Source organism: Triturus cristatus, chromosome 1_2 (assembly GCF_964204655.1).
Source record: "Triturus cristatus chromosome 1_2, aTriCri1.1, whole genome shotgun sequence".
Lineage (NCBI taxonomy): Eukaryota > Metazoa > Chordata > Amphibia > Caudata > Salamandridae > Triturus > Triturus cristatus.
Window position 1 is genome coordinate 989,627,994 of NC_140580.1, and position 27,609 is coordinate 989,655,602.

Genomic DNA, 27,609 nt, shown 5'->3' on the forward strand with positions numbered 1-27,609 from the left:
AACAGAAACAATCTTTGGACATATGCTGCAAGTAAGATCTCCTAAGAAGACCAGTGGCAAAAAGGTATGCCAGAGTTGCACAGATTTCAAATTTTGCCCACTGTGATGGAACCCTACTGGAAGGGGTTCAATGATATCAGAAGTCCAACACAAAAGAACAGAGATCACTTGTTGCAAAACATGGGCATGGGATAAGGGATGCAATACGTGATTTGAAAGAATCCCACAAGGTGAAAACTACTGTATATGGCAATCTACATATCTAACATGTGAAAACACAATGATTAAAGAAGCAAGCAAAAAGGGTGGGAAGTGGCTAAACCTAGATCACACAGGTAAAGTAGCTCTTTTGGAAATACTTCCTTACAGATTTGTCATACTATGGGACACGATACATAAACTTTGTAGGGGAAATCACAGTTTGTGTGATTAGTAAAGTAAAGTGAGAACAACCAATATAAGAAACTATGAATGCAAAGCCACACAAAGCTGTGCAAATAAAGGAACCCGGTCTGAGAACTCAGAAGCGGAGTCTGAAACAACATACTGCAGAAAAAAATAGATTGACTAGCACAACCAAACAACCCGTGGGTCATCATTTGACAGCAGAGACACAGCAGAACAAAAGATAGTGATGGGTGGAACTCAGATCTGGAGACCAACAGTGACCACACTAGGGAGACATGAACCATCAAAAACAGATGCCAGGATAGGAAACGGAGAGAAAGAGAAAAAGAGGACAAGAGAGGGGGAGAGAGCGAGAGCAAGGAGAAAGTGAAAGAAAGATGTCAAAGAAAGAGTAAGAAGGTAGGGGAAGAGAGTCAAGCAAAGAGGAGAGATATAGGTAAGAAACAAAAAGTGAGAGATAGAGAAATGTAGACAGAGAAGCGAGCATGAGAAAGAAAAAGAAAGGCAGCTTTGGAGAAGAAAGAAGAAAGAGGGAGATAAAGAAAGAAGAGAGGAGAAAGAGGACAGACTAAATAAGTACTGAGAGTAAGAAAGATGAAGAAATAGAGCGGCAGAAGAAAGAGGAAAGAGAAAAAGAGGAAGAACAAACAATAGAGATGAAGTGAAAAAGGAGATGAGAGAAAAGGGGCAGGCAAAGGAGAGAGCAGACTATGAAAGAGGAAGAGAGAGTAAAAGGGGAAATAGCAGCGAAGTGACTAGAAGCAGAAGGAAGAGTGAGAGAAAGGAGAACGAGGGGAGGAAGAGAGAAACTAGTGAAGAGAGACAAAAGAAAAAAAAGAGGAAAAAGAAGGGTAGTGAGGAGAGAGTGGGAGAGGGAAGAAAAGACGAGAGCGGAAAAAGACATAGGGAGAAAGAGGTGGGGACAGAAAAGGAAGAGAGGGGAACAGGAAACAGTGGGAATGCGAAAGGAGAGCAGGAGGTAAAGAGCAACTAAGGGAGAGAGAGAGGTGGAGAGAGAGAGAGAAGAACAGAGTAAAGGAGATTAGGAGACAGGGATCAACAGATGCATAAAGGTGGCCAAGAATCGCAAGTTCATGAGAAAGAATCTAACTCTGAAGAAACTCAGTGTGTAGAAGTCCTATAAAAAGAACCAGAATGCATGAGCCAAAAAGAACGTGAAGCAGAACTAGGATGCAACCCACCAATTTTTCAAAGGTGGCAATGACAGTATATGCACAAGGAGGCTGACACACGACAAGTACACTGGTTATGGAGAGTGAGAAGGTAAAAGCGCTCCATCTTTCATTGTAAATAAGCGTATGAGAAGCAAGAACTAGTGAGTCAGGACAAGCAGAGCAAAAACAACAAAAAAAGGAAACAAACATTTCCCAATACTGGGAGTCCGCTACAAAAGGAATATGTTGGATTGTATATCATGGTAATTTGAGGAGATGACCGTACAATGCTAGGTACCCGCATACAAGATAAATGAAAAGGACAACATAGTCACAAAAACCGAGAGGTGCTCACAAAGCAACATAGCCAAACTGAACACGTACAGCTCAAAGGAATGAGCACAAATTACACAGCTTAAGCGCTTATGGCAGCCCAATCACAAAATGGAAACTGCCGAACAGTATTTGGAAACCAAACAGATTATCTGTGTTGAAAGTTTGTCAAGACAATGTGAACCAAAAGACAGTCAAACCACCTCAGGGATGCAACGCTTATGCTGACACACAAGTTCTGGGAAAATATCAAGCAAAGAAAATAAGCATGCAGCAGAATTCTATCAGCAAAGAAAACAGCCTTTGCTGATGATGGAAGTAACTTTTGGCTGTATGTCAACTTACCGACAAAGGGTATTCAAAACAATAACTGAAGCCATGCACTGAGCGCCTTGGTTGTGAAATACGCAGAACAAGTAAACAGCGAGGAAGCAACACTGACAATTGAGCACTTCAAGGGTCACGGTTTACCACAAACAAGTAGAAAAGAATGCTGGTGTCCAAGTCCTTTTAAGGAAAGAACACATACCACGCCAGCAACAAACAGGAACAACAACTCATTGCAAACTATTCAAACTCACGTGTGCAGTTGAAGTAGAGGTGAAAAAGGAAAGTTGCATAAATGAACCCGCATTGAAATATACAATATCGCTGTATCAGTGAGCAAGCGGCATCAACCTAGCAGACCAGGGTGAGAAGTTACTACAAATCTGATGAAGATGCAAAGAAATGTGGGGAACAACACAGCTACAATCACAGGTGGAGAAAACACACAATCCTATGCCTGATAAGGTGTGCAAAAGACTAAATGATCTCCCTACTGTGATGAGGTTGGATTCTTTCCATACAGCGACAAAAACACAACGAAGAAGCTGAACATGCACAGAGCAAATGCAACCACCAGTGCCAACAGTTCCAAACTATTTTCACAGCGAAATGGGATAATAAGGTAGAATTGTATGGCCGAGATCGCAAACCCATCTGCCTGGCAACCTGCAGGTAATAAGGAGCAAGCTTCTTCTACCTGGGCACCCATAGTGTCACACTGCTATTCAAATATCTAGTGTGGTCTAGGGCATTAAACCCATAGCACAAGATGAAGCACTAAGCTCAGGACAATAGCCCCAAAAGGGAGAATAAAAAAAATAAGAGATGAACACAGACCTGCAACACCTTTCAAGCTGAGAAAGGAGGTTCTCCACTCTGTAAGAGAAACAGCCCCCTGTGTTTAGGTCGAAGTGCGGTGCTTAGATCACCTATCTGTTTTCAGGACTATGCACTTGCTAGTACACCTAAAGTGTCAAGCTGCAGTCACTTCAACAATTCACGCACAAGGTGTGAACACAGAGCCTTCAAGTACTGTCCTTAAGAGTGGTGCTACAGCATCAGTGGGTGGAAGGGCAAATGCTGACACCACTGTGTCCACCTGGTCTTTGATGATGTGGCAGCCGTCTAGTAAACCGATATTTTGTGCTTTTTCTCCTTGGTGGTTCTTGTAAATCAACCCATGTATGCCTAATATGTATTGTGAATTATCATGGTGTCCCCTTAAATAGTGGTGGATATGTCACAAATAACGCATTGAATTAGCAAATGTGAGGAACATTTACTAAACAGGTTATAAATGTGGGAGTAAAGGAAAAGAGGGGAAGGTGGTCAGAAATATAAAGAAGAATTGAGGTGAGAAGGGAACAGAGATTGGCAGATTATTCAAATATACTCTCAGTTTTTGCAAGAGAACACATTGTATCAGTAACTATGTAACAGGAAAATATGCAGAAAATATGAGGGTTCTGAAGCAGGAACTCAACTCAAGCGAGTGTCTGTACTATGTCCCGGATCGCCATTGCTGAATCAGTCGAGAATAATGATTTCTAGCTGGAACAGTGGAATGCCCAGGTTATTTACTGTATTAAGTACTTTGGCCTGGGTTAGAATGGAATCTTCGGATATCAGTGTGAAGGGACATAACCTTTGAAGGCAACAACTGATGCCCGACAATGGTGCAGGTGGCTTAGAATCAAGAACTTAGATACTCTACAAAAAAAAATAGACAGCATGGCCATTTCTATTGCTAACTAGGTGAAACCACGTCCATATGTTGATAAAAGTCCAGAAAAGACACTTGTTTTGAAACAGGGTGGTGTACCAATGTGTAGTATTCACAATCTAAAGGACTTAACAAAAGGGCTCACTTGCACATCACAAATCTCTGTTGACATAACCGGACAGGCAGCCCCGACCCCCAGAGGCTATCTCCACATACCATATGGCACACATTAAGGTGTTCCCACATCAACAAAAGCCAACACCCTTAATGCCTCATAGTAGGGCTTTCTCTTAATTCACATTAGGGCTTTCTCACTTCAGATGTACATCTCTCTCTCTGTAGAACTCATCCTTCTCCCTTGCCACACCAGGAACTACACTTCACAACAGAGTTGTCTCACCTCACAATATGGCTGCCTAATATCACAAAATGGATCCGGGAAACATCAATGTTATCACATCCTTTCTTTAAAAAGCCAGATCCCTGCTTTTTCTGAGACCTGGAATTGATATATGGTTGTGCTGAGTTTCCCCTACTTCAGCCACTCTTTGCCCCCCTCTGGGTCTACAGACGTCCAGATTTGTCTTGTACCCCATACCGTAGAAGGGTATCCATGGGGTGGCTCGATAGTTGGTCTCTCTGTACACCTACGTAATACATTTATTGTAGAATGCCTCTTTTATGCCATCCAGTCTGTTTGGTCCCCAATGATCAGCATATTACCCGGTTACAGAAAAATGCATCAACTTTGCTGAAGGAATTCCTGAGCACACAGAAAGAAACACAAAAGAACTAAAGAGAAAACCAGTTTGCTTTCCTTTCCCACAGAATCCTTCAGTTTGTGAAGCTGCCAAGTCTCATAATTCCTCTTTATTTAAAGGTTCCATGTTTCATTTCCAATTGTTTTCTTCATATCGCGAAAGGATGCAGGAGCCTCGGTAGGCTCGGGATGCCATGCGTACTCAAGTAAACAATATCCGCCAGTGAGGCACAAACCAATGATCTTCTCCACAGAGAAACTGAAGAAATTGGCGAATGCATGCCAGGTCCCTAAACTCCAGTCAATGAACTCCCCCCAACCTCCAAACCCCCCGCCTACCCCTCCCCCCCCCCCCCGGTCTGCTTGAAGCAGGGCCCCCCGAAGGGGGCTTGGCACAAATGGAGACAGTTCAGCTCTGCACGACTGATTACTCCTTTAAGATTTCAAGAACAGTATTTTTGAAACCACCCCAGAAGCTTGCCTGTTCAACGGCAAACCAGAAGCTCACGTGGACAAAAAAAAAATGGCATGACGCGCCAACTTTAAGCCAGATGCAGACCCAATAACTGGACATCTTTCAAGAGCCGTGCTGCCTCTAGAAAGATGGGAATATGTGCGGCCCCAGTCTGGGACTGTATAGGTGGCACTGGCGTACTCGTCCAGCAGCTTCTGAAGGCAAGCCTGGTGTGTCTTTGGAGCAGAGTCACAATACCTTGGTAGACTTGCCTTTAAATGTCATCGTCTGGTTGGCAAGGAGGCAGATGCGACAGTAGGAATGACTGAGCATGGGTACAGCCAAAACCCTTGCTTCAACATCCACTCCAAAGGATTTTAGCAAAGCGTATCCGTGTTGAAGGACAACTGAGCCTGCATGAGAAAAAGCGAAACATTGGCACAATTAAATTATTATTCATGCTAAAGCACTATACCTACGAGCATCAAGCTCTACCATAACTGAAGGGGTATAGTGTTACTCCTAGTTCAATCTTCCATCACCTGCAACTGAGACATTTTATTTACCGTATTACTTACAACTGGTGCCCTAAAGTTTGAAAAAGCATTGGTCTCTTGAAGAAAAAGGTGTTAAACAACATTGCAGGAGATTGGTGTTTTTTTCTCAATTTCATGTGATTTTCCCCATTACTTTTAAATTACTTACTGGTATAGTTCTTCATCACAAGTCAGGGAATAGGGGACGGTAAAAAAACGTCAGTTTTTAATTATACAACAAATTTATAAATTCAATTAGGTTTGTAGCAGGGCATTGCAATGTCATTGCAATGGTCAGGACACCATACAAATATGAACATTAGTGGCAGAGAGGCAAGTATTTCAGGGAAGACCCCAATGTCTGCTCTGCCAAAACTAAACCACCAAGAGCGCCTGAGGCCTGCCAGTTCTGGCCCTCACTGAGGGAATTGTGACTGGTGTCATACCTACATCATTGCTGCTATTGTGATCCAGAGATATCATTTTCAGAGAAGGTCTTAAGACCAAAGAATAGGAGAATGTAGTCTAATGGCTAAATTGCGAGCTATATAACCAGGGAACCTGAATTCTAGCCTGCACGAGGGGCGTAACATAGGGCACTGCAACCCCTCTTCTCTCCCTTGCGGCCAGCCAATCCCCATGGACACCAACCCCACATTTTTCTTTTTGTAATTCATTTCCCCAGTCCCTTGGAAGCGAGACAGGATTGTGACGACTCCCTCCAATTTTTAAATTTTGGGTCTGTGTGTGTGGGGGTGGGGGAGGGGATAGCAGTGGTGGGAGACCCAGAACGGCTAGGGGTTCACTATATCCCTCCCTGTCCCCTTATGTCTTTTTCAAAACGTTTTCAAGACAGGGGACCAAGATCCAGAGTCCCTCAGCAACATTTATTTTTATGTTGCATCAAGCCAATCAGCGCGCTTCCTGTGAGAAAGCCCCGTTAGCCAATCAGAAGGCTTGAATTTTAAAATTTCAGCACAAAGGTCCAGATATTTATACATTCTGAACCTTAGTTTCAGAAACACTACTGAACATATTTACACCAAATCACAAAAAAGCATGCTTCCTGGGTAAAGATATAGCTTTCTGCCAAACTTGGTTTCATTTTGTTCAACTGTTTTGGCTGTGGTGTGGTCTACAATTCCCTATGGAAATTTAATGGGGAAATTGCATTTTACGACCTGCCCTTTTCCTCGGTCCCCACTTGATGAATCACCCCAAAACTTTCCAGAAAGAAGCTGAGGTGAATGAACTTTGTTTTTTGGGAAAGTTTCGTGAAGATTCGGCAATGGCACCAAAGTTATTAGAAAAACAAAAAATCTATTTCCTATGGTAACTAGGTCCTAACTAGAACTACATAGTGGTGATTACAAGTGTCCAATATAAACAGAGAGATAGAGAGAGAAATGGACAGAGAAAGAGACAGAGAGAGACGAGGAGAGCGAGACAGAGTGAAAGCGAAACAGAAAAGGAGTGAGACAGAGAGCAAGCGAGACATATCGCAAGCGAGAGAGAAGGAGACAGAGACATAGATAGATAGATAGAATAATCTGGCTTTTCAGCATCCTAATTCCACTTAAGGCAGTTCTTCATTCCACAGGTCACCTGATCTCGGTTCAAAGAAAATTCAACCACATCTTGCCAATACTTCGAGATTTTCACTGGCTTCCTGTAGCAAGGATTCACTCTTGCTTGAAACCCCCTAAAATCATAAGGTCACTAGTTTAAAGTCAGGTCTTTTTCCAACTCCACCCCAACAACTGGAATCGCTTCCGGATTCAAATATGAAAGGCCCTGAACATGCTTTTACCTTTCAACAAGGACTCAAGACTCTTCACAAGATACCCAATTAGACTCATGCCCACTCTCAAACCCTGCCCCTCTTCCCTATCTACCCTCATTACCTTGCTCTTTTTGTTTTGCAAAATGTTAGTACTGTATTCTCATTGCTCCCTCCACTGAACTTTTCCAAGCCTCCCCATCCTGACCTAGCTCTCTGCTGAATTCTGATTCGTTTCTTATTTCTTGTATGAAAACTCATCTCACATGTGGTGTTAAGTTCTATAGACGGTGCTGCAATACCTTTCGGTGAAACAGGGTTGTAGGGGAAAAAATAATAAACTTAAGTAGAATAAAATATAAACAAGCAATGGCAAAGTCAATAGGTCTGACTTTAATATTCTAATACATGCAAACAAGGCTACATACAAATGGGTATAGCTGTGTTTGTACTTTAATCTCGGTTTGTGACTGGAAGTCCTGTTACTTCTGCTACTCCTGGCACAGGTGGTACTTCCAGGCGATGCACACACCATGTAAAGACGTATTTTTGTAACAGGTGCTTTCATCATCCAAAGATGCCTTTTGCACAAAGACAATACAAAGTATCAAATATATTATATAAAATGATATTTAAAAAATGCTAAATTAAAAATATTTACAAGAGAAAATTGCATGCTTAGTCCTTCCTGAGTTCTTCCTTTGCCTCTGTATATATAGATATTTATATGGAAGTTGCATAGTTATTTCTTCCTGAACAACATTTTTCAGGTGCTTTTCTCCGAGTTCTCTGCCTTTCACATGAAATCTTCCCATTTACTTGGTTGTTTCTTCTCAGATGTCGCTCAGCAGGAAAAAGATGTGGCCCTTGTCACTGTTCAATTCTACCCTGTTAAGCAAACATTTGAAGGTGTAGCCTCAGACCCTAGTGTAGGGGAGACAGTTGAGCAGGAAGTGGCTCATGTCTTCAGATCTCACACATGCAGGTGTCAGAGCTTACTTGCTTCCTTTTCCTTAGGACCGCACTAAGAAGTAGCAAGTAACCCCGGGCGGAGCTGGCGCAGTGCCACTATGCGGAGGCCCGCGGACTTGGGAAAAACTCTGTGGAACTCTGCTCCGCCACCTGCCTTCACCCCCTAATGAAAAATATTTAACGATTAATTGAAAAAGAAATAAATGCTCTTACCTGTACTGAGGAGTCCCCGGGCTGCCCTGCTCCTCCTCGCCGTCTCTCTCCTGCATCTTGTGAGCGCGCGCATGCACATTTAGTCTTAGAAAGGCACATGCGCGTGGGCAGCCTGCGGACGCCGCAGTACAGGTAAGTGCATTTATTTCTTTTTAAATTAATCGTTAAATATTTTTTATTACGGGGTGGAGGGGGAGATCCTATTTAGCGGGGGGGCGAGAACTGGCTAACTCTGCTGCGGAGACTGAGTTTTATCCTATACCCCGTGTTCTCAGCGGAGTGGGCAGATCTCTGCACACTCCGCTGGCGGAGCAGAGTTCACCGCCTGCCCTTAGTAGCAAGCCACTTCGTGCTTGAGCAAAAAGTCTCCTTTCTCTATGATTTAGCAGGTGTGTTAAATAAGGCTGAACATCCAAAGATGGGTCAAAAAGAAGGACTTGTCCGTTTGGCCGAAAGGACTCAAGTGTGATAAGTATTTTATTGATTGTCTTACTCATCTGTTTTGTTGACATTTGTAGTGCAGGATTTACTGAGGAGATATCAAAGCCTAACCTCTTGCTTTCTTTGAGCTATCATTTTGCACAGTTTGATTTGTTACTAAGTTTAAAGTTTTCTCACTAGGCTTTGAGGGCTAGGTTGTTTCCTGACACTAAACCTCTCCATACCATATTTTATTGGTGCATCTTCTCTGGATTGAGAAGAAGTGGACATCTGTTTCGAGAGTCTATGTGGGAAAAAGTGGTTGCGCAAAGACTTCCAAAACTTTATTTCGTGGGCTTGTTTCTATTTTTCATGTTAATTTGTCCAGTGCACATAACTCCGTGCGGTAGGCTATGTGGCCCCCTGCCTTGTCCTGTCCGGCTCAATCGCTGTGTTACGAAAAGTAATTTCCATGGATGCGGACATTTTACAGATGGCACTTATAGTTGGTACTTATTTGTCTAGGACTATCTGAATAGTTCTATTCCATTAAGGTTGTTAGAAATCGACAGTCCAAAGGTATAGGAACGTTTTCACTTCTTTCAGTCGTATGTTACTATTTTTGAAGAAATCACAAGAATTTCTATTTTTCCTAATGATCATTTCTTAGTTTTTTTCTGCATTTATTTATTTTTAATCCATTTCTTGACGGCACTTCTCTACTGTCAAGAGCTTCACTTGGAGACCCTTTAGTGTCCTGGTAATTAGAATGGAGTCGTTGGTGTATGAGATGGCAGAGACTTGAAAGCCTTCAATTGCCGGGATGTCAATGATTGCCTTCAAGACTTCACTGTGTAGATCTTTTGTATGTAGTAAAAAAAGTAAGGGTGCAAGCAAACATCCTTCTTCCACTCCACTTACAATACTGAATCATTTGCTAAAATGGCCTGTTTGGTTAGCCTGACCTGTGAGGGTGAATTTGAATACAGCATATCTCTCAGACAGAATTGCCGAATCCAGCCCCAACTCACTCAACTTTTTCTACACCCTATGCTGAGGTATTAGGTCAAAGGCTGCTGTGATGTGCAGAAATGCTACATAAATGAGCATTTTCTTTACTGCACTGTATTTGCGGATAATGTATAGGAAAGTGAGAATTTGATTCACAGTGGCTAGGCCTTCCCTGAACCACACTTTAATTTGAATTTGTCTAAAGCTTTGTAAGTTTGCAGACGAGTTTGAAGTCAATTAGGCTAATTGGACAGGGGTTTTTTGGGGCCTTTTTCGACAAAGGTATAATAATGCTGTCCTACCGAGATTCCACACAAATATTTGTTGTACCGATTTCAATGACTGTTTAGGTTAGAATTAGTTGCCACCAATCTTTATTTTGCTTGAAGGACTCAGCTGGTATCATGCTAGGCCCTAGCACCTTACCTTTTGTCAGTTTGCTTATTGCAGGAAGCTGACTCTTTATATGATGTATCAAAATGAGATATATCGTGTAAAGAGTCCAGGAGTTCCTTTAGGAGTGAACAGGGGCTTACTATGGCAATCCCAAAGTGTTCTGTTAGGGGGTAGTGTGGTCGAGCAGCCTTAGGCTTATGCAAGACATCTGAAAATACACACAATGATTAATAAATGACACACACTACTCAAGAAGGAGATCCACACCAATTTATAAAAATAGCAAGTATCTTCATACATTTTTAAGCATCAGAAGAAAATCATTAATGCACGTAAGTTTTTAAAGAAAAATACTTTTTAGTTCAAAAAGTCGACAGTGCAATTTCCGAGTTCTGCAATGTAAACTTCATGCGGTATACTATTTCTTGTCAGCGACTTACGGGACCCTTCTCCAGGAGTAAAGGTGAGTGGTGGGCAAGGTCTAAGGCAGCACTAGCAGAACACCACCAGCGGCACTAGGGCGACTGGGTGCAAAACAGTGTTGGGTGCCCAATGTTATCAAATGGAGAACGATAGAAAGAGGCTGCAGGAGGGGACAGAGAGGCCAGTCTGGCAAAACCAATGAGTGGCTTTGGTTCTTGCGATGTTGGGGGACGTTGGTACACCTTTTGTCCTCTTCTCAAGACGGGGTGTCCAGGTGCAGAGGGTCTTTGGGGTGTCGGGTTTCTCCATCTGGCAACACTCGCGGTTGAGGGGGGCTGCAGGTGACGTCGGGAGTTCATGAGAAGTCACTCCACAGTGGGCTCAGAACCTTGAGGGCTTGGGGACTAGGCTGACACCATTGGCCCACTTCCACATGGGCTTGGGGGCTCAGGTGAAGTGGTGCTTGGCAGAGTCCGGTTTTGGCGGGGCCAGAGTCCTCTTAGTCCTTCTTTTGCTGTTTGCAGGATGCAGGGGACAGTTCTGCTGCCCCTCGGGAGGTCTTTGTTCCTGGGTGAAAGCTGGCAGGATTCCCAGGCTTTGGGGCCTCAGCAGCTGCAGGACAAGTCGACTTTTGGAGCAACAGGCAAAGTCAGCAGCCAGGCCAGAAGGTTTGGCGCCAAGTCAGTTGCTGGGTCTTCTGTTCTTGCTGTGCGACTCTTCTCGACCATCTTCTTTCTTCAGGTCATCATGGTCTGTTCTTCTGGTGCCAGGGGCTTCCCTAAATAAATACTGAATTTACCGGAGTTAGGCAAGTGTAGGGTGGTAGCCTAGGGGCAACTGACCCTTGGGGTCACTACACCCCCATATGACCACTTCCTATTGGAAGTGCGCATAACCCTGTCCCAGAATCCCTATATACACCATCACAAAGATGGGCTACTTCTGAAAAATCATGTTCACTTCAGTTTAGTCCACCTTAGCGGTAGTACTAGCTGGGGGTGGCAAGCCACCCACTAGATAATTTTTCCACCTGTTCAGGTGTCAAAGGGGCTCTGGACAAGAGGGTTGGCTTCCTCTCCTGTAATGAGGAGCGAGATTCGCATTTCAAAGGCAGCAGCTCTTTGAAGCTTGCCGGCCTTAGAAGGCTAATCAGCAGGTCATCGTGTGGGAGGGGGTGTGACACCCTTTTTCCTGACAGGCTTTTTTTCTGTGTCTCCTGAGAGCAAAAGGCTCTCACCCAAGGAGGTCAGAACAGTGTCACGGGTGGCAGGCTGGCAGAAACCAGTCCGGGAGCACACCAGAGGGTGGTAGGTTTTCAGGGGGCACCTCTAAGCTGCCCGCTGGGTGCATGTATTGGTAAATCCATCACTGGAATCAGTGTGGGTTTATCAATACGAGATATTCGGTACCAAACCTCCTTATCTTCAGTGAAGCCATCGTGTAGCTGGGGAACTCTTTAACCAGTGTTCAGCACATGTTTTAAAATGGCTTCCCTGGCCACTTGTACTGGCAGTAATATGACTGACCAACACAGGGGCATATTGGCTCATCAGGTATGCCCTCACATGTAATGTTCAGCACCCTGCCTTGGTGCTGTCAGGCCTGCTGCAGGGGTGACCTACAAATATTACATGCAGGGTTAGGGGACATAGCGCACAGGGGTGTGTGACATGTCATGTTTGCACTTTTGTCTGCACCAAGACACGCAGCCTGCAATGGCCGCCTTGCATGTGTTTGGTGAGGGGTCTCTTAGGGTGGCACAATTTGTGCTGCTGCCCTTATGGACACTCTTTAGCACCCTAGGCACCATTTACTTATGACTTACAGAGGGTGCTGATGGTTTTGCCAATTGGGGGAAACCGTCGTACAGTTTTTGGAAAGGGCTCTGGCACTGGGGACCTGGTTGGCAGGAACCCAGTGAACTTCCAGTTTTAATCACATCAGTTAACAGGAAAAAAAATGGGGCTGACCGTGTCAAAAAGGGCTTTCTTACACTGATGGTATATTTTCCTGCAAGAAGTTATTTTCAAAGAGATTTCTTCACTCTGTTGTTTATTTGTTTGACTATTTCCTTACGGGGGGGAGGGGAGGAGGGTTCTGTGAATTATCAGGAATTACAGCAGTATGTTGGAATATAGAAGAGAAATGCTACATCCAAAGGTCTTCTGTGGTATTGGCCTCTAGGCCACTTTTTATTAAGAGGATCTCCCCCATTTTTCAGCAGATCTTTTTCAAGTGTGTCTTTCCCCAAGAATTGTCATTTATTCCTCATTGTCTCTTATTTTTATATTTGATCAGCAATCTGTAAGCCCTTCTTTTATTTTTAATTTCATCCTGTGCTCATTTTGTTTGTACAAGTGCTTTTAGTCCTCCTTTTCTTCACTGTCTTGCATTCTTCTTCGAACCAGCCAGAGTTGTATTTATTTTCGGCTTGTTTTTTTTTAGAAAACCTCTGACACTAGAGGGAGGTCATGAGCTCCTGAAAGCACGCTGCCCATGTATCTTATGCATTTATTTCATACTTCAACTTGGCAAGCAGCTCGTCTGTGTCTGAAATGTTTTGCCAGTCCTTGATGTTTAATTTCATGCCTTCTTTCCCGGGTCGTGGGTCTCCTTAATTATGTCGGAGATGGTCCCTTTTAGGTCCAGCGATAAATTGGGCCGCTCATGCATTGTATTAAAATCCTGACATCTGTATTTTCATGAGAGTTTATGGTCGAGGTAAGGCCTTCACCAAGCATTTTATAGTCCTTTGCGTTAATTTTAGGGAAGGCTGATTCAGTTCTATATTTTTCTTCGTCAGTTACCCAGTCGCTTATATTGAAGTTGAAATCGCCACAGACGACAATGATTGGTCTCAATGATGCTTCGCTAGGTCTGTAAAGTGCTCCAGTTTCTGCTGTTGTGCATAAACGTTTATTAGATGCAGAATGGGCGTATCTAAGAACGTAATGTCACACATCTGTATGTTCTCATGAAATTTGTCCCATGCCTTAAATTTTGTTCAGTTGGTACTTCGACAATCGGTTGTTTCGATAGGGTATTTGGAGGCCTCTGCTGCTCCTTGTGGGTAGAGGGTGCTTTGTACATTTTTTTTTAGATTTATGCAGCCTGGAATCTCTGAGAATAGTTTCTTGTAAGGCTAGGATTTTGTGGCTTGTTAAGAATTTTATCAGATCAATATCCCCTAGTTTTTGGGTGATGCCAGTATCATTCAATGATAAAAGTGTGATATTTTCCCAGCATTTCTACAGTTAATTTCCTGTTCTAGTCAATCTTGATTTGATACGTTTAGTTTCACAGGTAGGATAGCTCAATATGATTGTTCTGTTTATTTCTTAATGCTCGACTGCATTTCCAGGCCTGTCGCTTTGCTGTTCTGAATTGCATGTTGTTCCTATGTTTTGTTCTCAAGTTTACAATTTGCTAGTTCTTTATAGCAATTTGTTTCACTAGTATAGACCACACTTCTTTCTTCCTTGTTTTCATCTTTGAGCTGCTCCTTGAACATTTTTTTTTCTCCAGTTCTTCACTTTGCATCTCCATTTTTTAAGTCATTTTTGCTTTTGGTTTTTCTTCCTTGGGATGCTTATTTCCTTTTGTTTCAGTTGTCGCCTCAAGCTGCACATCAATCTCCTCTATCTCCTCTCTTTGGGCTAACTCTTTGATATGATTGGGTATTGTTGGTGTGATGGGGCAAGTGACGGCATACACAAAATACGGATAGCACTCCTGCAGAGATGCAGATTGTTTGTTCAGGTGTGCTACCTACCTTGCAAATGGAAATATCTGCGAAATGCAGTGGGCCGATCCAAAATGTCATCGTCAGCCCATCAACCCACTCTTTGGAAGGTGCTCACTCCAGAAATGCTAATGCCTGAAAGAGCTGACCCAAAGCCCCTTTCAGTATATTATGCATGTTCTTTTTTCTATATGTGCTTGGTTCCTAGCAAAAGGTATTTACAGGAAGCTAAAGTAGTCTATAGTCAGACTTAGAAATGGCCACTTCCGTTGGGAAGTAACATTGACTCCCTTTGAATCCCTGCCAGGGAGGCACTGACATTCAGAGCCACTCATCAGTAGGAGATCACACAGATCTCCAAGGTGCTTGGGGCATTACTGAAATCATGACACTCAACAAAAGGTGATGTCCATGAACAAGGGTGAGGAGAAGCTTAGGTTTCCAGGATGGCCAATGATTAGGCGGATATATGGCTAACTACAGGATTCTTGGCAAGATGCCCACCAATGGAAAAAATGGCCTCACAAGAAATAAGATGCTGAATTCCAAGCACCTTCCACATCCCCCAACATGCCCCCCTGGAACAAAAGTTAAGCAACTATTCCTAACAGTAGGAGGTCATGTTCTGCTGGGTTCTGCAGGACAATTCTACCAAGGGGGTAGGCTAGAAGCTGAGATGGACCCCCAATCTCCTGGCATGTTGCCTTCTCATGTAAACATGTTACGGTATTGGTACCTTCTTCATGCTTAATATGTGAATGACTTGTGGCCAGTTCAAACCTCTATTGTAGTCTTTTTCCCCCCTTTTTTATACATGCCCTGTTAGGTTCAATCTAGATTTCAAGGACTCAGAAAGGCTGTGTAACAGCAAGAAAACAGCTACATTCCAAATTGACTTACCCTTTCTTCCTCAAAGCTGATTAAACCCTCATCATCAGTCTCCAGATCCTCAGATTCTTCTACCACCAGGGAGCGCAGCTCTGTGGGGGTTGTGTGCGGTCGGAGCAGACTCAAGATGCGAGACAACGGAGACTGAGCTGTGCAACTTGGTAGAGATTCCTGCTGGTCCAGGTTATCACTCTGTTTCTTAGCAAAGTTCACAAACACCTATTTGGAGGGATATAGTAAAAGGTGTAAGAAATGAGAGAAATAGACACTTGGGGAAGAGGTGGGGGTATAAATGAATGAAATAGATTAAGGGAAGTGGTAATTGGGAAAATTCAGGAGAGTGGAGTGAGTTGGCTAGAAAATTGAGAGAAGTAGTAAGGAATGTGAAAAGTGATAAAGGATAACAATTGGACAATAAGGAGTAAATAAATGAGAGGTGAACAAATATCCATTAAATGTCAATGACAAAGAGGAAACTAGAAAAAGACATTACTGAGGGAAAGAAAAGAAATGAATAACCAATAAGAAAAATGTATTGAAAGCAAGGATAAGTAAATAAAGTTTTTTTTAAAAAAAGCAGAAGAAGGAAATTTAAAAGGAAATTGCCAAGAAGAAAAATGGTAAACGGCCTTAGAAAACAAGTTGGATAAAAACACAAAGTAAGCTAAAAGCAGATAAAGGATAAAACAATAAGAAAGATGAAGAACAAAAATAAGCAGTAAGATGGAAAGATAAGGCATGTCAAATGAGACAGAGGATTGTTATATTTGCAGTGTAATCTACACTACAATTACTGCTTATGGGAATAAGAAATTGAATTAACTGAAGAGACATTACAGCAGTATTCTTTGAAAGAGTCTATGCTGCTTACTGAGGTCTACCCAAGGAACAGGCTCTAGTGACCCCTGAAAGAGGCATGGAGGATCAAAGTACTCACGTTGTCCAAAGTGGTCTGGCTGACGGAATAGTCTTCAATACCCAACACGTCTACCACCTGCTCCATTTTGCTGAATACCTGGGCTAGTGAGATCTGGTCAGATTTGAGCTGAAACTGTACCTTGGTGTGGTGCCGCTCCTACAGAGAAACAATAGTTCAATACACATAATATTCTCCTTCTCCCATTCTTTACAAACTCTGTGGAGCTCATTCCCAAACCAACACTTCTTAATCCTCACCAAAGAGCATCATGTATGGTTACTCATCCTCTGAGCCTCTCAATAACAGAGGACTGGGGCAACATAAGCCTACAGATGAATGCACCATGGCACATGTTGAGCACCAATCGTATACCCCGGAGTTGTATTTACGCTGTGCTTATAGACCATCTTCGGCTCCCTCAAATCTTATTGAGACATGCACTGGTGAGAATTTTGAAATCATGCACCTAAAGCAGCAAACCCTCTTAAAAACTGTGTGTGTGCAAGCATTGCAAACAATATAAAGAATCAACCTAAACGTATGCCACTGTTCACAGGCATATAGCAAGCAAAACCAAGAACTTGCATACTGTCTGGTGCCTCTAAAAAGCTGATGGTACACAGAAAGTGTTCAAGTTTCACTGACGGGCATTCTGTTTCACTAGCTATCACTTACGATTTTGCTGTCTTTCATGAATGTTCACAATTTGGGTACACATGGTTTGTCCTGCTCCATGAATTTACAGGAATTTGGATCGCTGTGGATTTGCCTCAGTGCTGATTTCCATCAACTTGCCACATTTCATGTCTGCCCACCATGAACGTTTTAATAAATATTTCTCAAGACTCAAAAACATAGAAAGGTGTGGTATCAGTTATGTAAAACGGTGTCCAGCATCAATCGGCGGCCCAGAATGATTGGAAAAAGCAGTCAATTGCACCAAATTGTGAGCTGCATCACACCATTGCACTGAATTGTGATCATTCAACCGCACAGAAAATTAACCACTTGACTGCACAAATTGCTAGTTTGCTACACATAAAAGTGGACAGTCAACTCCACAACATGGGAGTCAACAGCAAGGAATTGCCCTTGAAGGCTGGTATGAAAAATTTGTAAACCATGGTGATAGCATCAAAAATTGTGATTGCCCACAATGTGTGCAGAACTGATTGGACAACAATGTAATTGGCCAATTGCAGAGAACAGTGGTCAACATTGATCGGTTGCACTGCAAGTAATTTTCACTGAACCGGAACGGACCAAGAGAATTACCAGCTGTGCCAGTAATGTACTAGTCACATCAGTAATGGTCAGTCTCAAGGGCAAACAAAGTAGCCCTAGCTTTTTTTTCTAGAATTCAGGACTTTAAAATTGACCTATGGCCACTAAGCAGCTCTGTCACATCCCAGTCCAGGGTGGCAATGTTGTCAATTTTCTCGAAAGGACCATTTCCTGTGTGTGTGTGTGTGTGTGTGTGTCGGGGGGCAAGCAACAATGAGGTGGAGGGGGTGGTGAAAGCAATGATGGGGGAGGGGAAGCAGGAATGGGTCAGCCCTCTCATTGTATAGTATAATATGGCATGACTTGTCATTGTATAGTATGATCTGTTGCTGCATAGTACGGCCTGTTATTGTATAGTATGGTATAGTATAGTATGGTCTCTTATTGAATAGAACTGTATGGTATGGGCTGTCATTGTATTGTACTGTATGCCTTGTCATTGTAAAGTATGGGATGGTACAGCCTGACATTGTATAGTATGGTATGTCATTGTATAGTATTGTATAGTACTATGCAGTGGCCTCCCACTGCATAGTACGATATGGTATGGCCTGTCATTGTACAGTATGTAAGCTTATGATGTCATTTGGCATTTTATGGTATGATAAGGACTGTAATGGTATAGTATGGTATGGTTTGGCCTATCATTGTATGTATGGTGTGAAATAGTATGGTAAGGACGGTCATTGTACAGCATAGCATGATATGGCCCAGTATGGTATATTATGGCTTATCATTGAATAGTATACATGCCATTTTATAATATAGTATGGTATAGCCAGTCATTGCACAGTATGGTACGAATATCAGCATTGTATAGTACAATACAATATAGTATGCTCTGTCATTGAATAGTGTTGTATGGTATATTTTGTCACCTCATGGTTTAGTAGGATATGGCCTGTCAATGTATAGTACAATATATTATGTACAGTAACGTTTGTAATTGTATACTATGGTATGGCCAGTCATAGTATAGTATGGTATGGAAAGGCCTGGGATCTTATAGTATGGTCTGCCACTATACAGCATGGTATGGATGGTCATTGATTAGTATGATACGGTATGGCCTGTTGTATATTATGATTATGGTATGTCATTGTAGAGTATTGTATGGTCTGTCACTGTATATTATAAAATGGTATGGCCTCTCATTCTACAGTAAGGTATGGCTTGACATTGTATAGTATGGTAAAGCATGTTAATGTATGGTTTGGCCTGCGATTGTATAGTATTGTAGAGTATGGCCTGTCATTGTATGGTATGACTATGGTACGGCCTGTCATTGGATAGTATGGTATCACCAATTCTTGTATAGTAAGGTATTGTATGTCACTGTATAATACAGTATGGTATAGCCTGTCATTGTATAGTACAGTATGGTCTGTCATTGTATGGTATGGTACACTCTGTTATTGAATAGTTTGGCCATATTATACAATGACATACCATGCCATACTATAGTGTACAATGACCAGCCATACCATAGTCCTACCATACAGTGACAGGCCATACCATACTATGCATTGAGAGACCATATTGTACTATACAATGACAGGTCATTGTAGGAAGTTGGATATTTATATAGTGGAACAAAACAAGGTACACTGTTTAAAGAGTCCAGGCAAACCTCAATTGGTTTACAGAGACAAAAATGATAACCTTAATGTTCTCTTTTGTGGTAGTGTGAGCGAGCTGGTAGGCTTATCAGAGGGTAGTGCGAAGCACTTATTGCACACACAGACAGTAAGTGAGACGCACTCAAAGAAATCAGATACCAACTTCTAAAAATAACACCAAGCTTAATGTGAATCTAAATACCGAGATCATTGGAATCAGGAAAGTAATTTTTGAGAAATTAATTTGTACAGGTTTCAAAAGTTCACACTTAGCTCCATTTCTGGAGTGGTAATGTTATCCTATTGGGAAAAACATATACTGCATTCGGGCACTTATCAGTGACTTACGGGACACTTCTTCTGGACTTAAGATGAGTATTGGGCAAAGTCCAACACCAGCAGGTCACCTCAGGTTATACTGAGGCGTCCGGTGCAGAGGTGTGTTTCAGCATTGGGTGCCCCGTTCACTTCAATGGGGAACGGTTCGGTTGTAAAGAGGCTGCAAACTGGGAAGGGGAGGCCAGTCCAGGGGCTCGGTCCTTAAGATGCTCGGGCACCATTGGTCCTCTTCTCTTCGGGTTGTGGGGCTCGGGTGCAGTGGTGCTTTTAGGTGTCGGGTTTGTGCTGCGGGAGACACTCTCAGTTGAGGAGGCCTGCACAAAGAAGCTGCACGTGGTGACTGGGAGTCCAGTCTGGGCAAACCCAAGGGTGGGTTCAGCATTTGAGGGTCTCAGGACCCTGTTGGTATCGTCACCTCCCTCAGTTTCTGGCTGTGGGGCGCGGTGCAGAGGTACTTTGAGGTGAAGGGTGGCGGCGTTTGGAGGCTCTCTGTGTCTTGGGTCTGCAGAAGAGGGGCAACTAGGACAGCTGGGCCACTCTCGATGTGGGTCTCACTGGCCCTGAAGTACCACAACACACAGGTTGGTCTTTCTCTGTGTGGGTATCCGGGCTAGACACAACAAGCCTTGGTTGCTGCAAGGGTGCAATTGGTCCTGTACCCCAAGTCAAGACTGGCTCCTGTTGGTCTTGGCATCCTCACACTTGGAGGGAGGATGGATCTTATCTGTGGGAGCACTGCAACTTCTTCCTGGGCAGCTGCAGCATCGGTAGAATGGTGAATCGGACAATGCTTCTTTGGGGTCTGTTTCTCCAGGGGAGTAATTCCTTTACTCCGAGGGAGTTCTCTGGCGATTTGTGAAGCTTGAGGGTGAACACACATCCTGACTAATTTTCCAGCCTGTCTGGGTGCCAAATGGGCCCTGGGCAGGGGGTCTATGTGTGGCCTGGCGTTACATATCATTGTATGGTATGACCTGCCATTATACAGCATGGTAGGGCCTGTCATTGTATGGTAAGGTATAGCCTATCACCCTATAGTATAGTATGGCTGGTATGGTACAGTACCGCATGGCCTGTCATTGTATACAATGGTACGGTATGACTAGTCATTTTATAGTATAGTATGGCCCATCATTATATAGTTTGGTATGGCCCATTATTGTATGGTATGAATTGTCATTGTATAGTATGGTATGGGATGGCCTGTGATTGAATGGTATGATTTGGTACAGCCTATCATTATATAGTAAGTTATGTATGCTATGGCCTGTCATTAAATAGTATGGCCTGTTATTGTATAGTAAGGTATGGCCTATCACCTTACAGCATGGTATGGTATGGGCTGATATTGTATATTATGGTATGGGAGGGAACGGTAAGGTATGGCCTGTCATTGTATAGAATGGAATGGTATGACCAGTCAATTTATAGACTAGTATAGACTGCCATTGTATAGTCTGGCATAGTATTGCATGGTATGGCCTGTCACTGTATGGTAAGGTATGGGGTTTCATTATATAGTATGGTACGATATGTATTGTATGGTACGGACTGTCACTGTATAGTAAGGTATGATACAGCCTGTCATAGTATGGTATGGCCTGTCAGTGTATAGCATAGTACACTATGCTACTGTATGGTACGTTATGGCCTGTCATTTTACAGTATGACATAGTATAGTATGTTATGCTATGGCCTGCTATTGTACAGTATGTTATCATTAGGCTGGTAATTGTATAGTACTGTATTATCTGTGATTTTCTACTATAGTAACATATGTATGGCTTGCCATTGTATGGTACAGTATGGCCTATCATTGCACAGTATGGTATGACCGGTCATTGTCCAGTACTGTATGATGTTATATGGTACACCTGTCATTATATAGTATACTATGGGATGGCTTGTCATTGTATAATATGGTATGATCTACTACCATATAGCATGGTATGGAATATGGTATGGTCTGCCATTGCCAGTTATGGTACAGTATGGTATGCTATGGCCTGTTATTATATAGTATGGTATGGCCATTCATTATATAGCATGCTATAAAATAACAGGTAGGTAAGGTATGACCTATCACTGTATAGAAAGTTATGGTATTACCTGTCATTGTATAGAAAGGTATGACCAGTCATTTTATAGTAAGGTATGGCCTGTCATTGTATAGAATGGTATGGCCTAACATTGTATGGTATGGACGGTCATTGAATAAAATTGTATGGTATGACCTGTCATGGTACAGTACGGTAATATCTGCCATTGTATAGTACGGTATGATATGGTACGGTATTGCCTGTCATTGTATGGTATGCCCTACCATTGTACAAAATAGTATGGTATGGCCTGTTATTGTATAGTATGGTATGGTTTTGTATGGCAAGGCCTCTCATTGTATAGTATGGCATTATATGGCCTGGCATCATATATTATGGTCTGCCATTGTACAGTATGGTATAGTATGACCTGTCATTGTATGGTGTGGTATGGCATTGTTTAGTGTGGTATGGTATGATATGGCCCGTTATTGTAGAGTGGCATGGTATAGTGTAGTATCGAACTTTATAGTATGGTATGCTATGGCCTATTTGTGTATAGTATGGTATGGCCTGTCATTGTATGGTACGGCTTATCGCTGTACAGAATGATATGGTATGGTATGGTACTGTATGGCATGCCCGTCGTTTTATATTATGCATAGTATGGTCTGTCATTGTATAGTACAATATAGTATGGCCCGTCATTCTATAGTATGGTATGTCATTGTTTAGTGTGGTATGGTATGATATGGCCCTTCATTGTAGAGTGTTGCATAGCATAGTAACGTTTGGGATTTTATAGTGTGGTATGCTATGGCCCATCATTGTATGGTATGGTATGGTATGGTATGGCCTATGTGTATGGGAGGCTAGGGTGGAGGAGCGTCACCCCACTGCTGGCAGCGCAGCAAGCATGAAAAAACAAATGGTAATAAAACAATGTTATTACCATTTTATTTTTCATTCTGCCAGCCAAGGCTAGTCTATGGGCAGGACTGGGCCATTACTGGTGACGGACAGCAGCAGGAAGGAGGATTAGTGGGCTTTGCAAGTGCGCATGTTGGTTTGGCCACCTGTCTTATGATGGCCAGCCCGACATGCGCACTTTAAATCACTCCAACCTGAACTGAGTACACAGCTGGGTGGGGAAGATGCACAGGCTCCCAGGCCCTGAGTGAGCACCAAGCCAGCCTGCTCCTGGGGCTTCTCTTATGTTAGTTAATTGTACTGCCAGTATGAAAGCAGAATCTGGATTGGTTAGGGGAGTTTACTATACACTAGGAGCTGGAGCCACGGACTGTTGGGACCGGAGAAGAGAACCGAGGTAGTGGGTAAGTACACTTTTACATTTTTTCATTTTAATTAAATATTTCTTTTCACTCACTGACCAGCACTGTGGGAAACTTGCAACTCCAGAGCTCTTAATTGCGGCTCATTATAAACACTGTTTGGAATGGACCATGATTGAGAGATCTGGCGTTGAGCCTAAGGGCATTACAGGTTTCTGGCAGTACCGGTCACTGGGCTAAAATATTGACCCTTGCGCTGCCCCACTAATTTAATTCAACAGCAGACGCATCTGCTATGGTATAGTATGTCCTGTCATTGAATGGTATGATGGGGCTGGTCATTGTATAGTATGGTATGGCCTGTCATAGTATGGTATGGTTTGGCGTATAGTATGGAATGGCTAGTCATTGTTTATTATGGAAAGGTACAACCTGTCACAATATTGTATGGTATGGTATGTCATAGTATGATTGGTACGGTCTGTCATTGTATAGTGTGCTATGGCCTGACATTGCATAATATGGTATGGTATGGCCTGGTAAGGTATAGTTTGGCATTGTATGGAATGCTAGGATATGGTCTGTCATTGTATATTACGGTAGGTCATTGTATAGTATGGTATGGCCTCTCACTGTATGGTATGGTAAAGACTATCATATAGTGTGGTGTGGTATGCCATGTCATTGTATAGTATGGTATAGTAGGGCCTGCCTTTGTATGGTATGGTCTGTCATTGTATAGTATGGCATGGAATAGACTGTCATTGTATAGTACGATATGGTATATCATTGTACAGTAAGGCCTGTCATTGTATGATAAGGTAGGACAATAGTATGGCCTGTCGTTCTATAGTATAGTACGGTCTTGCATTGTATGGTTTAGTATGGTATGGCCTGTCATTGCATAGTATGGAATGGTATGTATTGTATGGCCTGTCATTGTAGAATATTGTATGGCCTGTATGTGTATAGTATTTTATATTGAGTCATTGTATAGTATTGTATGGTCTGTCATTGTATATTATAGTATGGGTTGGTATAGTATGGTATGCCATTGTATAGAATGGTATGGTGCGTCATTGTGTATTTGGATATGGTATGGTACAGTATGGTCTGGTATGGTATGGTCGGTCATTGAACAGTATGGCAGATATAGTGTGGTTTAGTATTGTATGGTATGGTATAATCTGCCATTATATGGTATGGTCTGGCATGTTATAGTATGGTATGATTACGGTATGTCTGCCTTGAATAGTTTGGTATGGCCTGTCATTGTATGGTATTGCCTCTCATTGTATAGTATGGAAATGGCATGGATGTCATTGTCTAGTATGGCATAGAAGGGTATGCCCTGTCATTGTATTGTATGGTATGGCCTGCCATTGTATAGTATGGTAGGTCATTGTATGGTATGATATGGTACAGCTTACCATTATTTAGTATAATGTGCTCTGTCATCATATAATATGGTATTGTGTGTTACTGTATATTATGGTATGGTATGTGGCATAGTATTGTATTACCTATCTTTGTATATTATGGTATGATACGATATGGCCTGCCATTGTATAGTATTATATAGTAAGGTATTGCTTGCTATTGTGTAGAATGGTATGGTATTGGTTGTCACTATATAGTATGGTATACTATGCTGCGGTATGTTATGACCTTTAATTGTATAGTATGGTATTGCCTGTCATTGTATGGTATGGTATGGTATGGTGTGGTGTGGTGTGCCCTATCACTGCATGGTATGGTTTGGTATGGTAAGGACTGTCATTGTTCAGCATGGTATGGTCTGTTTTTGTATGGAACTGTATGGCCTGGCTTGTGATTGTATAGTATGGTATGGCCTGTCATTGTATGGTATGGTATTGCCTGGCTTGTGATTGTATGGTATGGCCTGTCATTGTATGGCATGGTATGGCCTGGCTTGTGATTCTATAGTATGGTATGGCCTGTCGTTGTATGGTATGGTATGGTATGGTATGGCCTGGTTTGCGATTGTACAGTATGGCCTATTGCATAGTATGATAATAACGTTGATAACAGTAGAATGTTCTGTCCAACCCATAATTGTGCAAATGAACTAATTTAAAACACATTGTGTATTTTTGGCTAAAACATTTTAATCATGCCCAAGACATCCTATAAATCAGGAATCACGAACCACAAAGCACCTAGTTACAAAGTAAACAAGTGATTACTTAATAGTGAACAGAGAAACGAGGGTGTGGAAAAAGCCTAAAAAGCACACACTGCTGCAACTGGAAGAAAAAAATAGGCCGGGACAGAAAGTGTAACCAGTGGAACGACACTCCCAAAAAAAAAAAAAAAAAAAAAGAAAAAGGGGGAAGCAGTACTTGGTCCATACTCCAGGGAAAGAAGAAACACATGGACAGAAAGTGAAGCCAGCACACACTGATCGAACAAGAGCCAGCAAATAAGAGTGACAATGAAGCCAAAGAATGGTAAGCAATGGGCAGGCTCCAAGCCCTCTTTAGGCTAACAAAATGTCTTGCAAGCAGTCACGCATGCACTCTCTCAAGTGAGACCTAAAAATGTAAACCTGTATAGGACTCTAATAAGACCACACTCCTGCTGAGCGATTTTCCACACAGCTTGTACCAAAATTCAGGTTTTCATGGACAAAATACATAACTTGCACTTTATTATCCACTTTCATCCCAAAACATGTGATGTCCACATGCTTAGTTGTTGCAGCAATGGACATTTCTCACCTTACATTTGAGCATGTGATCCTTCCAAGAGGGTAAATGGCAGGAGTGGCTTGTCATTTCAAAAGAAAGGGATAATACCTGGAAAAATCATTAGCATAGCTTACCTTAAGGACAGCCTCTGGGAAGTTTCTGTTGAAGAACCGAACCACCTCCTTGACGTTCAAGCTGGACTTGGTCCGTACTGTGATCATGTACCCATCCCCAAACCTGCTCGAGAGCAAAGACACAAAATGGCGCCAGTGAGATTTCAAGGAAATAACAGAAGCATCACCAGGTCAAAAGCCTTAGAGTACACAGGGCGAAAGACCGTCATAAATGCTACGGCTTGGTCTCACTGGATGGTGAATATCAGCCAACGGCGTACAGATGTGGGTAGACAACCAGGCTGAGGCTGGTAGCATCATCTCCAGAGGACCAAAAAAAAAAAAAAAAAACAACAGTAAAAAGTAAAACATGAATTGGCATTAAGTGTGAAAGCAAGCATCTAAACGAGTCGTGGGCAAGCACCTTTCCTCCCTCCCTTTGTCCATTAGTCAGCACCGAGATGCAAAGGGTTCAGCCAGGCACTCCCTTACACACCCTTGCTGCATACCATGAAGAGTAGGACCTCCTCATTCATGAAAGACATCTTTGGAATGTCTCAAACCAATCCTGGAGTCAGGAATGGAAGCAGTCCAGCCACTCTGTTGGTTAGAATCTTTTACATCACAAACTATTTGCATTACAATGTGCGAGTTATACTGCGTGGGTTACACTGTGTGCGATACACTGTGCGCGTTACAGGGCACTGAGGGTCAGATAAGGCAACACGGGTCACTGTGCACCACTAAACAAACATGTTCAGTGGATCACCATCTAAACATGGATGTGGCATGGGGCCAAAGCGCTCAAAAAAGTAAAGCCAGTAACTTGCAACAGCCAGTCAGAAGAAAACTAGGCCTACGATGAAAGTTGTCTCATTTGGAAGACGATTTGCTCTAATTCTGGCCCTGTGTGTACAATGAACAAGATCACCAGGCGTGCCACTGGCAGGTGTCACTTGAAATCTAGCACCTAATTTAAAGAATGCAGACCTAATTTGAAACGGAATTCTAGCAGTTGCCTGGAGTGTTTTAGGTACGTGACTTTGCCAGCATTTTGAGAGATCAAAAAGGTGCATTGTTTTGGGCGGTGCTCAGCCAATAATTAAATTTACTAGCAACCAGTACACATCTGATAGTGTCCAAGGTAACCAGGAAGTACAAACAGGAAAAGTTACTATTCAAGCGTCGCACATGCGGCTGTTCAGCTGTTGTAAAGAATAAGTACATTTCTCGAGGCAAGACACAGGGAAGAGGAACTGCCAATGAAGGCCAGTTTAAAACAAAGAACGACCAAATCAAAAATATGATTACATAAGATTACTTAAGAATTTGGAATGAACCGACATTTGAAAAAAATGTACCCCAAAAAATTCAGGAGTACTTAAATGTGTAAGCATAAATGCCTAGAAAAAAAATTGTTTGTCAAACTCTCCAGAGGCGAAATGTATTTCCAATGGGGGAAACCAATGCTCCCAACAACCTCTCAAATCTTGGGGTTGTTCACGCTCTATTTGTAACACGGATATGAACGTCCTCCTGCCGTGACGGGAAAAATCGCCCACAGTAGTCAGGGTGGAAATGTGCCTCACAAAAAATAATTTGCAAATTACACCTCTTTAGTAACTAACACAGGCAGGGAGAAGGAGGGACACACAGGCCAAAGCTTCTACCACTGTGGAGAAGGGAAGAGGAGGAGGATGAAGGAAGGACATATCTTGGGATTAGCTATATT

The 27,609-nt window shown here is 42.5% G+C and overlaps 1 protein-coding gene across 1 annotated transcript in view; it reads right to left on the reverse strand.

The window, feature by feature from the left end:
* Window positions 1–5,146: 5,146 nt before the first annotated feature.
* The window catches only part of ABCA2 (ATP binding cassette subfamily A member 2), a 569,797-nt gene continuing 547,334 nt past the window's right edge, over window positions 5,147–27,609 (reverse strand). Inside the window, exons 46-49 of the mRNA XM_085611149.1 lie at window positions 25,899–26,001; window positions 16,499–16,636; window positions 15,574–15,780; window positions 5,147–5,593 (exon numbers count right to left, since the gene is read on the reverse strand). Coding sequence (XP_085467275.1) covers window positions 5,558–5,593; window positions 15,574–15,780; window positions 16,499–16,636; window positions 25,899–26,001 — 484 coding nt within the window. The 3' untranslated portion in view covers window positions 5,147–5,557. The remainder of the gene's footprint in view (window positions 5,594–15,573; window positions 15,781–16,498; window positions 16,637–25,898; window positions 26,002–27,609) is intronic.